Source organism: Callithrix jacchus, chromosome 10, assembly GCF_049354715.1.
Source record: "Callithrix jacchus isolate 240 chromosome 10, calJac240_pri, whole genome shotgun sequence".
Classification (NCBI taxonomy): domain Eukaryota; kingdom Metazoa; phylum Chordata; class Mammalia; order Primates; family Cebidae; genus Callithrix; species Callithrix jacchus.
The window spans coordinates 116,163,387-116,179,456 of NC_133511.1; the positions used below are offsets into that span (position 1 = coordinate 116,163,387).

General features: G+C 37.6%; 1 protein-coding gene across 2 annotated transcripts in view; it reads right to left on the reverse strand.

Annotated features, from left to right (window-relative positions):
• GLYAT (glycine-N-acyltransferase) overlaps positions 1 to 16,070 on the reverse strand; it is a 182,317-nt gene that overhangs the window by 21,404 nt on the left and 144,843 nt on the right. The window contains exons 1-2 of one of the 2 annotated variants that reach the window (XM_002755309.7): positions 9,827 to 9,946; positions 2,879 to 2,974 (exon numbers count right to left, since the gene is read on the reverse strand). In XM_002755309.7, the coding sequence (XP_002755355.2) occupies positions 2,879 to 2,959 (81 nt within the window). In that variant the 5' untranslated portion in view covers positions 2,960 to 2,974; positions 9,827 to 9,946. Of the gene's footprint in view, positions 1 to 2,878; positions 2,975 to 9,826; positions 9,947 to 16,070 lie in introns of those variants that run through there. The other variant, XM_078341104.1, reaches the window with a different exon arrangement.

Genomic DNA, 16,070 nt, shown 5'->3' on the forward strand with positions numbered 1-16,070 from the left:
GGTGGCCTTATGGTGTAAATAAAGCCCTTTTAGTAGTTAAAATTAACAATCTTGTTTTTTCTTTTGCTAGCCATTTTCCTCCCACATCAGAGGCCTTGTTCCTCATAATTTAGGATTCTCCTTTGGATTTGATCAAGAAAAATACAAGGAACAAAGCAGTTAAGCAAAACTAACAGTGATCACACAAATTATATTATTTCGGAGCAATGTAAGTGTAAGCAGATATTAACACCAAGTAGTTGTTAAATGCTAACTTTAGTTTTTTGAAAGGAATTTGCAAGACAGAATCCGAAAACAATTTCTTCCTAATTGGTTCAGGATGGGTCTCAGGCTGTAGACTGCTTCTACCATCCTACAAGCGGGGGGAAGAAAACTAACTTTCCTGTTGGGAGAGAGCTCAACTCCATAAAGGAATTATCTGCCTTCCATTGTCATGGAAGCAGGAAAACTTGCTTGCCTGTTGATAACAAGTAAAATTCCAAAAAAAAGAGGAGTCGTACAGTATAAATAAACTATAGATTTTGACCAAATTTGGGGAGATCAGGCATTATCTGGAGGGAGTGCTCACAGACCTCAGCAAACTGTCCTATTAGTTTGAGCCATAAAGTTAGCGAATGATGGAAGCAAGCACTAATAGCAGATTTGTTAAAGGTCAGGGGCATCTCCACTCAGAATGCCCCCATGATTGCCAAAATCTGAGCCCAGAAAATCAGAGACAATTCTCAGTTAATTTAGAAAGTTTATTTTGCCAAGGTTGAGGATGTGCCCCTGACATAGCCTCATTAAGTCCTGATGACATGTGCCCAAGGTGGTGAGGGCACAGCTTGGTTTTATATATTTTAGGGAGATATGAGACCTCAATAAATATACATAAGAAGTACAATGGTTTAGTTAGGAAAGGTGAAACATCTTGAAGCAAGGAACATCTTGAAGCAAGGGCAGGAAGACCTGAAACAGGGAGGAAGCTTTCAGGTCACAGATAGGTGAGGAAGACCTGAAGCAGGGAGGAAGCTTTCAGGTCACAGATAGGTGAGGCACAAACAGTTCATTTTTTTGAGTTTCTAGTTGGTCTTTCTAAAGAGGCAATCAGATATGCATCTATCTTGGTAACTTTGAATAGAATGGGAAGCAAGTTTGCCCTAAGCAATTTCCAACTTGAGTTTTCTTTAGAGATTTGGGGGCCCAAGGTATTTTCCTTTCACACTAGTGGACTGAACATAGTGAGGCAGCTGTTATCAGTTTAATCAGTTGTAGTGGACATCGTTATGCATTTTATATCTAACACTCAGAAGAATGGATGGACAATTTTCTTAACTAGGCCTCAAGAAATTGTTGAGTAATAGTGAATTCTAGGTTATAAACCTCCATTAAAAGCACTTGGCATAAAAAATTTTAGAGTTCCATTAGGGGAAAATGTGTATCTTTTAATATGCATCCAAAGAGAAGGAATGCTATTTCCTCATGAAAGGAAGGAGTCGTGAATTTCTCCTTATCTCACCACATAAGTGCTCCAAGAAGCAACCATCAGGAAACACCAAGAGTTTTCTCAAAATGTTTAGGATCCACTTAACACAAGGAATAAGGAGAAATTTAAAGAACAAAATTCTACATCACAGAGTATTGAAAAAATGTTTAGCCTGGAGAATTTTTAAAAGTAGTCACTAATCATAAAAATATTTCAACCAAGTGTGCATACAGTGTCAAATTAGTATGTCTTCCAAGAAAAATTTTCTGTCTCTCCGGGAGGTTGTTTGGATAAGAATTGTAATGTGAAGGGACTTAAATATTAGGTAATTTTGATTAATGTAAGTAGGAGTTACCAAGGTGGGTGACTTTAGATTTAGATTAGCTTATTTTAAGCCATATTGTGTTGTTAATAAATAAAGAATAAACCTTGTTGTTTCATTAATTGATCTCTAAATCATGAAAATAAAACTATATAATCACAAATAAAAGAATGGTAATATTTTCTCCTTTATACTGAAAGAAGGGAATAACAAATCATTTAGGGAATGAGGAATTTGAATATATTTATCTGAAATTTATGCACTATATAGGAATGTCTTATAAAACAATAAAAATGTAAAAATAATTGTCCACTTAAGAGATATACACACACATACATGCACAATTGTACCTGGGTTCTGCTGGAGTGAGCCATATCCCCTTCATTGCTAAATATATATACAGACAAGAATCTGACTCTATCTTTGGAGCTGCCTTGCATAGTCCTGAATGTAGGGAGATACACACACACACACACACACGTTTTATTTAAATTATGAGAATTCTAATTATTAATAAATACCAGGTTAAGAGAGATACTGGAAGCTAACCCTAAAGTAACTCGACATGCCTTAAATTCAAAGCAATTGGGAAACTTAAGTTAAAATAGAAATTGTTCTGTTATTAGTTTCAAAGAAGACTCATGATGGTTAATCTCTCACTCACAAGTGTCCTTTTGTAATGAACAAGTTAAACATTAACCTGCAGCCTCAGCAAAATTTGTAGGACAACTCTGGGCAAATTTCAAGGGTTATTATAAAATGCTTTTTTGTAAAGGAGCAAGGAAGTAATTTTTGAGTCAGCACAGGGCAAAAGGCAGTGTTTAGACTCAGGCATACCGATGTTCATGTCAGAACATTGCAACTCAGTACTTGCGGTATATTGAGCAAATCAGTTAACTGAATCTTCATTTTCTCATCAGCAACATGGACATGATAGTAAACATCTTGTAAAGAGGTCAGGCAAACTAAATGAGAGAAAACATGAAATAGTGCCTGACTCAAAATAGGTGCACCATAAATGTTGGTCCCTTTCCTCTCTCTTTCACAGAAAGTTTGTCTTCTTTATTCCTCTGATAATTTTCCATTATCACCTTTAAGGATGCTGGAAGGCTCTTCCTCAAGTATTTCTCCAGCGTCTGCAGCATCTGGGCACCTTGTAATGGTAACATCATGGAGGATACCTTAGCCTAGAAAGACAACCAAGAAACATCCAGGAGTGAGAAGAGCTAGAGGAGATTCAGAAACAGGAGTAGCAAGTTTTGTATTAATGACCAGGTTTTTCTTTGGTGCCTTTCAACCACAGTCCTCAGCAAATCCAAGAAAAGATGAGACTGGAGGAAAACAAAGGGATCTTTCTTTGAGTTTTTCCAGTCTTTTTTCTTACCCTTTGGTGAATTCCAGCCATTAGTTTCAATTTAGATTAAAAAGCATAGATTAAATGCACATAATATCTATTGAATTTTTGTTGCCATCAGTGATTCTCCTGAGTCCTCCGAGAATGAGCTGTGTAACCTTGGGAAGTATACTTTGTCTATACCTTGGTTTCCTCAAAGGTAGATGGGATAATAGCACTATATCACTCAGGATTTTTGTGAGAATTAAAGGAATGAATACATGCAATGTGCTTGGTATACTGTCAGTCTTATAGTAAGCACTGAACATTTGTTATTTATTTGGTTATTGCCACCACTCCTATTTTCCTCCTCTTCCTTTTCTTCTTCCTCCGCACTTGAGCCAAAGTCCTATATATTCCATGATGTTTTAATATAGACATTTTAACAAAGGACATTCTGGACATTCTGACATGGTCTAAATATAAACAACCTCTCAAAAAATTACTACTGGGTCGTATTCAAAGCTGTACTCTCACCAAGCCTCACACTTTGAGGCTAATTCCATCACTAAGCCTTAAACCAGGATCTGTGGCACATTTGTAGAAATTACTAGGCAATATAAAAATAGCATTTTTACATATTTTACTCACTTCATCAAATTGGGATTACCTATTTCATAACATCACAACTACCTGAAAATGAAGAAAGATGCTATGTCACTGTGTTCTGTTTTGAAACTGTGATATTTGGAAGAGCACAAAGTAACTTCTAAGTGAAGGTATGAAGGAAAGGCTCTGAGAGGGTGTTGCATTAACGCTGGTCTTGCAGGAGATTCCATAAGTAGGTAAACTAGTGATTTTAGAACATCAGGGAAAGACCGTGCTGTCATATTTTTTAAAAAACCATCTTTTTGGTTTTGGGAGAAGCAGTTCCTAAAGGAGTGTTTTGTCAAAATATATTGTTATGTGAATAGAGGGTTCCATGGACAAGTCAGTTTGGGAAATAGTGGGTTAGACAAAGTTGAGTTACTGTTGGCCTTTCAGAACCTTTGATATGCTAATGTGTACTTTCGATCTCCAAGAAGCACGTCTATGTTATACATTTTCCAGATCTATTTTAATATGGATTTGTTTTTGTTTTTGAGATGGAGTCTCACTCTTGTTGCTAAGGCTGGAGTGTAGTGGAGCAATCTCAGCTCACTGGGACCTCTGCCTCCCAGGTTCAAGCAATTCTCCTGCCTCACCCTCCCAAGTAACAGGGATTACAGGTGCCTGCCACCACACCCAGCAAATTTTTGTATTTTTAGTAGAGATGGGCTTTCACCATGTTGGCCAGGTTGGCTTTGAACTCCTGACCTCAGGTGATCTGCCCACTTTGGCCTCCCAAAGTGCTGTAATTACAGGCATGAGGCACCACACCCAGCTGAATTTTTTTTAAAGTAGGTATCTTGTGGGACTTGTGTTCAGAGAGATACACCTAAGGAAATGCTGCCCTAGAGTGTTTTTGCTAGTTTGTGCTCATTGCAAACATTTCTTATTGTTGGGTGCCCCTCTAGCCAGTGGTAGTAAAATGGGAAGAGACAGATCAAGACTCCCTTGGATCATGCTGTTGAGAGGGGGATGGCTGTGGGCATATATATGTTGCTTATCTAGGCATTTGTGAGGTCCCTGATTATTCCAGCCCCTTTCCTTAGAATCTCAGTTGGCCTGGAACAGCCGTACAGGGGCCTGAACTGGTGGTTTCAGAGAACTAACCAGTTCCTAAGCATCTATGAGGCAGAGGGAACCAACTTGTATTTCCAGAACAATTTACCAAACCTTTTCTGGCTGTGCTTTAAACATGCCAAAAAGGCAATGGGTGTTTATGACACAAAAGTCACATATAAGCTAGTATGATACAAACATCATAGCAAGCTTATAGTTGCTTCAGTGACAAAGCAAAGGAAGTTTAATATTTTCAAGTTTTGTTCACTACTGAAGACAGTCTAAGGTTCATAGTTTTTACTAAATTCTAAGCAGATTCTATATCCAAAAAATTTAAACCTCACTGGGCCTCCAAATTTGAGAGGGTTAGCTAAGTATGTTTGATTTTACTTCGGAGTCTAAAACAAGATTACTAATCATATGTAAGGGAGCATCTTGTTTGTTTTTGCAAAATATACAACTTTATATATGGAACACTGTTTTGAATGTGTGTTTGAAAAAAGGCTCGCCTGTGGGTTTTGATTTGTGGTGTAATGGTGGACATGTAGCCACATGAAAGGCATATTTGGATCTTTGTTCTGATTCTTCAGTCTTCCTCTCACAAATTCAAAGAAATGTCTTTTAATCATTTCATTACATATACCAGATCCTTGAAAATCATGAAAAATAACTTGCCAGAGTTTGCATCAGTCCTCAGCAAGTCATGAACCATAGAGGTGGTCATGGGGCCATTCATTCTTTTAACTAATGGCTACTTCTTCAGTGCTGGCTTCTTTCCCTCTAGGAGAAAGGGGAGTATACTCCAGCTTTTAAGTTAAATGCATAAAAATCAGTTTTACTTCTCTTCTGACTTGATTTTTAATTTTATGAAATGGGAAAACATGTTTTTCCATTTTTCTATTCATTTTGAACTGAGAATTTGAGGTGTTTGTAATGTCACATTAGCATTCTGAAAGATTGACAGTAAAGAAGATAAGGAATATATGTACATCGTATGCTATTAGTTTTGTCCCACCAAGCCTATCTTTGAATGGAAAACATTTAAAAAATATCTGCTCTAGTTGCACAAATACTATAGCTTCATTATAAACTAGACAACCTTCAAGTAAGCAATGTTGGTCATAATTTCAATATTCTAGAATTGCCAAGTGTAAATATATTTTATTCAGAGACTACATATAAATACACTGAAATGATGGTGATCAATATTGTAAAAAATTTATTCTGATAAATGAGAAACTGGATATAATGTCAAAATAGCTATTTTCTCGATAAAAGCTCAAATTACCTGACTGCTTATTAAAAAAAAATCCCAAGTCAAAAGTTCAAACCACTCACTTGATCTAGCAGATCACCAGTTTGGCCCTCTTCCAAGGGCACTTTATTCTTTCCCTTCCTGCTCTAATGCTTTTAAATAAACTTTCATTGTTGATCTAAAACTTGTCTTGGTCCCTCCTTCCACCTTATGCCCCTCAGCTGAATTCTTTATTCTGAGGTGAGAATTGAGGTTGCTGCAGACCGATAAGAATTTGCTACCAGTAGCATTACTTCTGGCCAAGATAGGATAACAGAACTTGAATTTATCTTTCCACCTAAAACAATAACAATTTTCGTGTGTTGAAAATCAGGACATGTGGAAAGAACTATGATCTTGATGAAAGGAAAATGAAAAAAGTGAGTCCTAGAATTGCATCAGCTTATTACCTGAAGGGAGTTTTCAGGTTGAGGTTCAGAGGGATGGAATCTAACCAGAGCACAAGGACTCTCACTGACTGACTGAGCATATGGATGTTTTGGAGCTTTAATGAGATATAAATAGAGAGGTAGATGAGAGAGAGAGAGAGAGAGGAAAAAAAGAGAGAGAGAAGAAGGGAGAAAGGAAGGAAAGAAAGAAAGAGAAAAAGAAAGAAAGAGAAAGAAAGGAGGGAGGAAGGGAAGAAAAAAAGAAAGAGAAAGAAAAGAAAGGAGGGAGGAAGGGAAGAAAAAAGAAAGAGAGAGAAAGAAAGGAAAAGAAAGAAAGAAAAGAAAAAGAAAGAAAGGAAAAAGAAAGAAAGAGAAAGAAAGAAAGAAAAAAGAAAGAAAGAAAGAAAGAAAGACAGAAAGAAAGAAAGAAAAAAAGAAAGAAAGAAAGAAAGAAAGAAAGAAAGAAAGAAAAAGAAAGAGAGGAAGAAAGCAGTCCTTAGAGTCTAATTACCAATCTGGGCATATATAAAAAGAAACTATCTTAGTACCTTGGCCAAGGGATTCTTCTTTTACCATCTGACTCTAGTCTACCCTTCTAGCCTCTTCTGTTGCTACTGTTCATCATGTAAGACCACAGTGCATTTCTTCAACACAGTGTCTGCTTCAGGCCTTCTGATCTTTCTGCATTTATTCCCCATTTGAAATTTCCTACTTCAGCTCTGCCTTCTAAATTAAGCTTCCACCTACCCCTTAAAGTTTAGCTGTAGGCCTATTACCCCTAGCAACTTCTTCACTGTCTCTTACATCTGGCTGAAAAAGTCACTCCCTTTCCTGTGTTCTCATAAGTGTTTGTGCATATTTCAATTATATAACTTGTTATGTTGGGTTAAAGTTTTCTTCTTTCAATTGACAAATACCGTATATATTTACGCTGTTCAACATGATGTTTTAAAGTTGAATTTTCTTTTTTAGACATTGAATTCTTCTGAGGGAGGAAGCTCATATTATTTATTCTCTTATTAGTAATTCTTAGTACAGTATTTGGCACATAGTAGGCCCTCAGTATATGGGTGATGAATGATTGAATATATGAAATGCCTATATTAATTTGTCTGTCTAATCACTCCACTTTCCAAAAGTATAGAGACATTAATACATTCATCCAATAAACATATATATGTTAAATGCATAATATATTCTGGATGTGAGAAAAGTTTCCAGCTATTTTGTACTACATAATAGCTTGAAGAAAACTCTAGACCATATCTCATATCTAAGGGTCTTAGCATGATTAAAAAAATGACTTTCCTAAAGGCTAATCTTGTCTTTAATCTAGAGGCAACTCATAAGGAAGTTACAAAGTAGAGTTTAATGTCAAATCTGTAGGGTGTGATATTACTATATATTCTGAAGAGTAGAGTTTGGAACCGCTCTTAAAGGAAGTACTTACAAACTAACAACCAAGTGTGGTTCTCATGCTTGGTTGGGGTAAAGTGAAAGCTACTGAAACCGAGGTTTGCCAGAAAATCTGACACAACCACTGCAGCTGGCAGCACTGGGCAATGAACAGCAACCCTGAGCATAAACTTCAGAATCTTTGATCCTAGTCCAGTTATTACAAAAGTGGAAATTAATCCAAAGAAAAAGTTTAAAAGAAGACAACAACTCTAGGATGAGCATGGTGGCTTACACCTATAATCCAGCACTTTCAGAGACCAAGAAGGGAGGATTCACTGAGGGAAGAAGTTTGAGACCAGCCTGGTCAACACAGAAAGAACTCTATCTCTACAAAAATAAAAATTAGTTGGCTATGGTGGCACACACCTATAGCCCTAGCTACTCTGGAGGCTAAGGTGGAAAGATTCTAACAGTTTTCATTACTCCATGCAAATAATTTGCTGTTTTGTGTAATTAGGAAAAAAAGACTGGATTCTGCAAATCAGACCTCATTCATATCTTTCCCAATGCCTTGCTTTTACTGCACATACTTGAATGGGAAGGAGAGGAAAAGAGTATTGCCTACATAATCTGACCAGTCTCCAAGAGTTAGTTTTGGTACGACTCTTCCAGAAATTTCTGAGTTGCGGCTTGTAGTGCAGAACTTGTAATACGCTGGCAAAAAATTCAGATGTCAGTTCCAGTGAAATCCAACCCTGGGCTCACTTGAGCCCAGAAGTTCAAGGTTACAATGAGTTATGTTTACATCACTGAACTCCAGTCTGAGTAATAGAGTGAGACCCTGCCTCTAAATACAAAAAAAAAAAGACAAAAGAAAACTTTAAACAGAATTATATAAAGTCACACACACATAAGAAAGTCCTAAACAAAATCTCTATGCACAGCAACAGGGAAAGGTAACATAAAATATGATCCAACAGAGTGATTGAACCCTAAGGCATTAACATAATGTATACATACATTATATATAACACATATAGACACTGGGAGAGTGTTCAAACAAAATGAGAAAATGTAAGACACAAAACAGTGCACATACGACATATAAAGTTTAGATTTAAGAGAGAACAGAGGCAAATAGAATACATAAATAGATAGTGGTAGTACTATTACAGATTAAATCTTTAAAGTAAAATTTGTTTTCTGTATAATTTAAATAAACAATAAATCTTGTCTGTATTCTTGTCTTATTGATCTACTTATTTCCTCTCACTTTAAGTGCAACAACCTTCTTATCAGTAGTGTGAGGAAAAACTGCCTCACGTGTCATGTGACCAAGATTAGATACTGTAATGTTTTCAGTGTGTTCTCCACACACTCAGTATTCTATTTGTCCACCTGCTTCCAAGAAGCTCTCAGGTCTCTTCATTCATTTAATAGTTCAGAGCACAAACGTCTAAGGATTTTCATGGTAGCTAGCAAACTGCCATTTACAAAGTAGGTACCAGGGATGTGTCTCTTAAGTGGAAGTTCATTCTTTTCCTAGAGAATATTTGCCTGCATATTCTGAGCATAACATAATACAGGCATTTTAATTTCACTTGATTAAGTGGAAGAGGTGTCACAAAGCCATGATTACATTTTAAAAATGACTTTTGTTGTGTCTATTTAAAGTATACAATATGATGTTATGAGATCATTTAGATAGTGAAAAGTTACCATTGTGAAGCAAATTAATATATCTATTATCTCACATAGTTACTTATTTTATGTTGCTTTTGTGGCAAGAGCAGCTAAACTCTACTCATTTAGCATGAATCCCACATACAGTGCAATTCTATTAACTACAGTTCTCATGTTGTACATTAGATCTTTAGACTGGTTCCTACTATGTATCTGATACTTTGTAATGAGTCCTCACCTGAAAAGCTGTCTCTACACTAGTCTCTGCAGATGTTTCCAGGAAGAAATGATGAGCAGCACCCTTCGAGGAGATGAAATTTCTTCCTGATGCTGTCAGTTCAGCAGAGTTATGCAGAGTGAGCTTTGGTACATTTACTTCAGAAATTTCTGAGCTTTGCCTGTAATGTGGACCTTGTACTAAGCTGGCAAAAAATTCTGGTGTCATTTCTAATGGAATTCAACCCTGCCCCTCATGGGCCTATGTTGAAGGAATTGGCTCTGCATGGTTGAGAGGCTGGCTATATGTCCATGATCTTCTCTTTTCAAAACATCACAGTGCTTTTTGTCTTCACAGGTCATGGAATTACTATGAAAACCAAAGTTGTGTGAAATCAACAGGCCAGATGCTGGAAGGAGGGTCAGATTATGTTGGCAATACCCTCACCTCTCTTTCCCATTCAAATATCTGTAATAGAAGCAAGGCAATGGGAAAGAAATGAATGAGACCTAATTTGCAGAATGCATTTTTTTTCTACTTACACAAAACAGCAAATTACTTGCATGGAGTGATGAAAGCTGTTAGAATCTTCCTTTTTAAAGATAAGCTGTGCCCCCCATGCCCCATTTTGAAGCTGCAGTGAAACATTCTGACAATGATTCAGTGTGGGCACTTCTTAGTCTCACTTTTATAGAGAAGGACATTGAGTTCAGCATGGTTGAATTGGTTAGATGTTAAGGCCAGAGCTTTTTCACTCCAAAGGCCTCATTACTATACTTTCCATTTGCTCAGAAAAGAAAGAAGGGCTCATAGAAAAGATAATTTGAGCCTCAACTCCACTGTGTAAAACAGCCAAGAAGGGGAGTTTGACACTCTCCAAGTCCTTGTTCTCATCACCTCATTCTCAGGTTAGTCAATATCTTTGTTGTAGAGGGAGGAACAGATACTCTAATCAGAGGAGCAGGAACACAAGAGGCTAGGCTGAGATACAGGGACAAAAAGCATGTGTGTTCTTTTACTCAGTGGATCAGCACAGAGCAAGTTTGCAAATATTTTTCTCTGCACTGTCTAGGATTGCAGCCACTTTTAGAACATACATTCTCCATCTTTTCCCATGGGATTGAAGTAATTATAATCTTCCATTACTCTTTCTTTAAGGCCACTGAGATTGTTCTATCACTTATCAACCCAGTGGATCTCTTGACTCCAATAGAATTCATATCTCACAAAGGATAGACCTAACTGCAACACAAGAGTGGGGTCCTCCTGTATCCCAAGCCCAGAAACCAGATCCTTCCTATTCTGTCTTCTCTAGCTGCTACACTCACTCAGCCAGGCAAAAGACCAGGATTCAATAGTGTCTCTCACCCTTAAATCTTTGACTAGTCTCAACCTCCCTGGGCTTTTGCCCCAGCTGTAAAAAGTATGTTGTACTGGTGACCAAAGATTTTCTTGCTTTTCTTTGTCTCTGTGGTTCTTATTCTTGCTATGTTATATGTGATAGCAGACATAAACCTCACACACTTTGGGATCAGACACAAGGGAAAAGGTTAAGGAGCTCCAGCATCAGTCTTAGTATTCGAAGTGGTTTTTCTCTGGGGTCTGGATTGAAGAGCTGGCAATGATGACAGAGGTAGCATAGAAGAATGACTTGCAGCAAGGATGACTGCCCCAAACTAACAGTCTGACCTAGTGACTGTACCACTTACCTATTGTGTGAGCTTGAGCAAATGATTCCACCTTGTCTTACCTCCATTTCTATATCAATAAACAGAATTAAATAATTCCCTTTAGGAATCTTCATAGGGTATTAAAGAAAAATTAAGTGGTTCTCCTGTGTCCTTTCTTACCTAAGAGGGGCCTATACTTAATTGGAATTCAGGATACTTGATTGCTCCATGCCATTAGATCACGAATACATTTCAGAACATGAATAATTTTGTGGTTTATTCAGATTTTTCTCATCCCTAGTGTGGGAGCAGTGCTTTTTCCAGCTTTATAAATCCTAAGTAGAATCAGAACTAAGATTGTCTTTTCTTAATTTAGATATGTATACTTATAATCGCTTACACAACTTTACTGATGCATGGTAAGCACATAGAAATGCTTTAATAAAGCATTACCTAATACAGTGCTTTGTGCATATACAAATGTGTGCATGAAGTATTTAGTGAAATACTTTTTTCCCTAAGGTTCTAGATCAAGTCACTTTTCATAAGACTCATGAGACAGTGGAGAGAAAAAATTCTTTGTAGAAATATATGTAGACTGCCCCCTTGCTCCTTGCGAAAAGACTCTTATTAACTCCCTTAATTTGTTACATCTCAAATCATTTTGGACTTTTTAGACTAGTATATCCTGTATATTAGTGCACACATACTTGCATCACAGTGTCAGAGAGTTTGCTGCCATCTGGAACATCTGTCACTCAGAAATTATACATGACAAAACATTAAAATACAGTCAAATGAGCCAGGCATGGTATAGGGGTGCGTGCCTGTTAGTCCCAACTACTCAGGAGGGTAGGCTGTAGGATTGCTTGAGTCTGGGAGTTTGAGACCAGGCTGGGCAACATAGCAAGACACTGTCTCTAAAAATAAAAAATAATCATATAGCCACATAGCCACATACTAACACATAACTTGATAACTGATGAAAGGAATTTAAGCAAAACAGCTCCATCTTATCAGGAGCTGATTTTTGGAGTGTAAAAGCAGAACTTCTGTTGCATGAACCAGTAATCAATGTGGAATTTTAAAGATATCAGAAAACCCCAACAGGTTTACTTCAAAATGTTCAAAACTTGTTCCCCTCTTATGCTGGAAAGAAAGAGTTCTAAACTGTGAAAATAACACACATTCCTAAATATATTATTTCTTGAAGATTTGTTGAAGAAGTGACCACAACTTAGTATCTAAAAGAGAAGTGCATTACTTAGTGCTTTTCAGGCCAATGGTGTGAAAGAAGGAAAAATTATCTCTTGTCCTGGTTAAACAGACCCTATACACCAGAGGTGGGGCTTTCTCAGCATCTCTATTTCTCATCCCCATGACAACCAATCTCAGATTTGTCTCTATGGCAGATATCACATAATAGAGTGTTATGTACTCATTCATGCAAAACCTGTACAATCATTGCCTCTTGGACTAAATAATTTGCTTTTTATTTACAGGTTTATAAGTGGAAATAGCCTGCCTTGAATCTCAGATGAGACTTCACACCTTTGGACTTTTGAGTTGGTTCTGGAACAAGTTAGGACTTTTGGAGACTATTGGTATGGAATTTTGGATTGAGTTTGGAGGAAGGGAACCCATAATCCTGGCATGCCAGCAAAAAGGTAAAAGTGTTTTTTTACCATTTGAACTTTTGGCCTGCTCCTTCCTGTGAAAAACCAGTAAAAGGAATGGTAAGGGTCACTGTTTATATTTTCAGTAAATAAAAAGGATTAATAAAAAAGGATTTATGAGGTTAGTCTTAAGCCATAGCCAATCTAGTGTGCTTTGCATGTTTTTCGTATAGTTCTGTCTGAAAGAGGGATAGCTTAGGATATGAGCCTAGGACCCCATCAGCCCACTGTTCAAGTCAGCCTGGCAAACTGGCACCATCTTATTTTACATCCTTTGGAGTGTGACCTGTAACCACATAGCAGTATTTTGTTTTAGCCTCTGCCATTTTGCAATGGCAGCCTGGATTCAATCCTGGCTTAGGGGATGAGTACTTTCTGGTTAATACCTATGTGAATTTTGCAATTTGCTGATTCTATTCCCCTCCATGAACCATTTCTAGCTTCCTTTTTTGAATCTTTCTTTCCCTGAGCTACATTTAAAGCTTCAAGATTTTGTAAAAACTGCTTGCTGCCTCTTTGAGAATGTCTCATGCACTTGCCGTTAAGTCACAAACTTTGTTGAGGCTTGTTGGTTTCACCTGTGAGGTTACTTTTGGCGAAGTTCAAAAGCCAAAAATATTGGTTGTTTAGTATGGCTAACGTTGGATAATAAGGGGTTTAAAAGGACTTTCTTAATGAGTGCTCAGGTTAACTTAAAGTGGATGTCCAAGCTATGTAAAAATAATTATTATCGCTGCACTTTATGCAAATAATCAGTCCAAGTATAAGACTAAAATCTCTTTTGCAAACGACTCAGTCCTATCATGATTTGGTTTTTACAAAAAATGAGGACTGGAGAAAGAGAAATTATGTTTCAAAACTTATGATACAGTTTTGATTCATTAAATTTAATGATTCATTAAATTCTAGACTCAATAGTTGTTTTTAAGTTTTTGCCTACATTTTAAACTGACCCTGCTTATTCCTGTGAACCAACCAGCAATCTCTGGCTTCCACCCGGAATAAATGAAAAGATATGGGTAATGTTAAAATCTGGATTAATATTCTAGTTCTAGACAATTATCCTGCAAATCCTGCCAGGTGATGGGAGTAAATAGAGTACCCATAACCCAGAGGTTTCTTTGTTTGGGAAAAATAACACCAAGAGAGCTAACCAAAACCAAACCCCATGTACCCAAATGTTAGCAGGCATAACTATAGACACTAGTTATGTGGACATGTTGGTAACCTTGGAATTTTTTTCAGCTGTCCTTACCCCTTCCCTTGTTTCATTTTGATACATGTTTTCTAATAACCCAGTTTGTCTCTTCTCACTTCCAGGCCATGTAAATCCAAATGATTATGCAACCGGAGCCTCAGACAATGGCGCCTTTTACTGGGGAACCTTGGCTAGGCCTCTGGGAGAGATCTGACTGACTACTGTCTTCCCAAAACAGCATCCCCTGTCAGTAGGAAGCTGTTAGGCTTGGTCTTCATTCCTATTCTAACATCAGTTAGACATACCTCTTTATTTTTTTTTTTTTGAGACAGAGTTTCGCTCTTGTTCCCCAGGCTGGAATGCAATGGCGCAATCTGGGCTCACCGCAACCTCCACCTCCTGGGTTCAGGCAATTCTCCTGCCTCAGCCTCCTGAGTAGCCGGGATTACAGGCATGCGCCACCATGCCCAGCTAATTTTTTGTATCTTTAGTAGAGACGGGGTTTCACCATGTTGACCAGGATGGTCTCGATCTCTTGACCTCGTGATCCACCCGCCTAGGCCTCCCAAAGTGCTGGGATTACAGGCTTGAGCCACCGCGCCCGGCCTAGACATACCTCTTTAGAGTGGGGAATGACAGAGGTGGGGGGAATGACAGAGGTGGGAGGCAGACAAATGCCTAGACAGATAAGGAAGTTTCCCTGGAGAATCTCCAAACTGCCTCATGAGTATTTACATAAGACTTGCCTCACAATTATTACACCAGATGCTTTGTGCAGATAAGGGAACCTGAACAGGGTCTTGCCCACATGCAGCATGGGAATGGGATGCAGCCACCAGGAATTTATGCCCTACGCTGGGGAGGAGTCTAACCTCTGTGGACTGGTATTCAATTTGTGAGGTGGAAACTTGTGTGAAAGACCCCTGTCTTTGCTGAGAGCTTTCCTTTCACTTAATAAATTCTGCCCTCCTAAACTTTCAATGTGTTCTCATGCCTAATTTTTCCTGATCGGGAGACAAGAACCCAGATTTAGCTGAGCTAAGGAGCAAAAAGTCTTGCATCAATTACACAAAAAAAGCAACTAAGAAATGTATCAAAGAAATTTGACAGATATTGAAATAATAAAAACAAAATCGAACAAAAATCTTGAAACTGAAAAGTACATTTGCTGAACTGAAGAAGTCTTTAGAGGTTTTCAACAGCAGAATAAACAAAGTAGAGGAAAGGATCATCGAGCTCAAACTCTGGCTATTTGAAAATACACGGTCAGAGAGAAGAAAGAATAAAAGAGAATGAAGAACACCTACAAAATGTAGAAACTACCTCAAAAGACCAAATGTAAGAATCGTTGGTGTTCAAGAGGGATCTGAGCACGAGCAAGGGGTAGAAAGTTTATTTAAAGAAATAACAAAAATCTTTCCAAAATTTAAGAAAGATATAAATATTTAGGTAAAGGAAGATCTTAGAACACCAAATAGATTCAACACAAATAACACTACTCCAAGGCATCTAGTATTCAAACTCTCAAACGTCAAAAAAAAGGGGGGGGGGGTGGGGGGAGAGAGAAGCTCCTAAAAACAGTGAAAGATAAGAAGAAACTGACATATCAAGGAATTTCAATTTGCCTGCCAACATACTTCTCAATGGAAATTATACAATAAAAAAAATAAAATTGGGTTTATAATGATGAATTATGGGAGGGGTACTTTTAGATAGGGTGC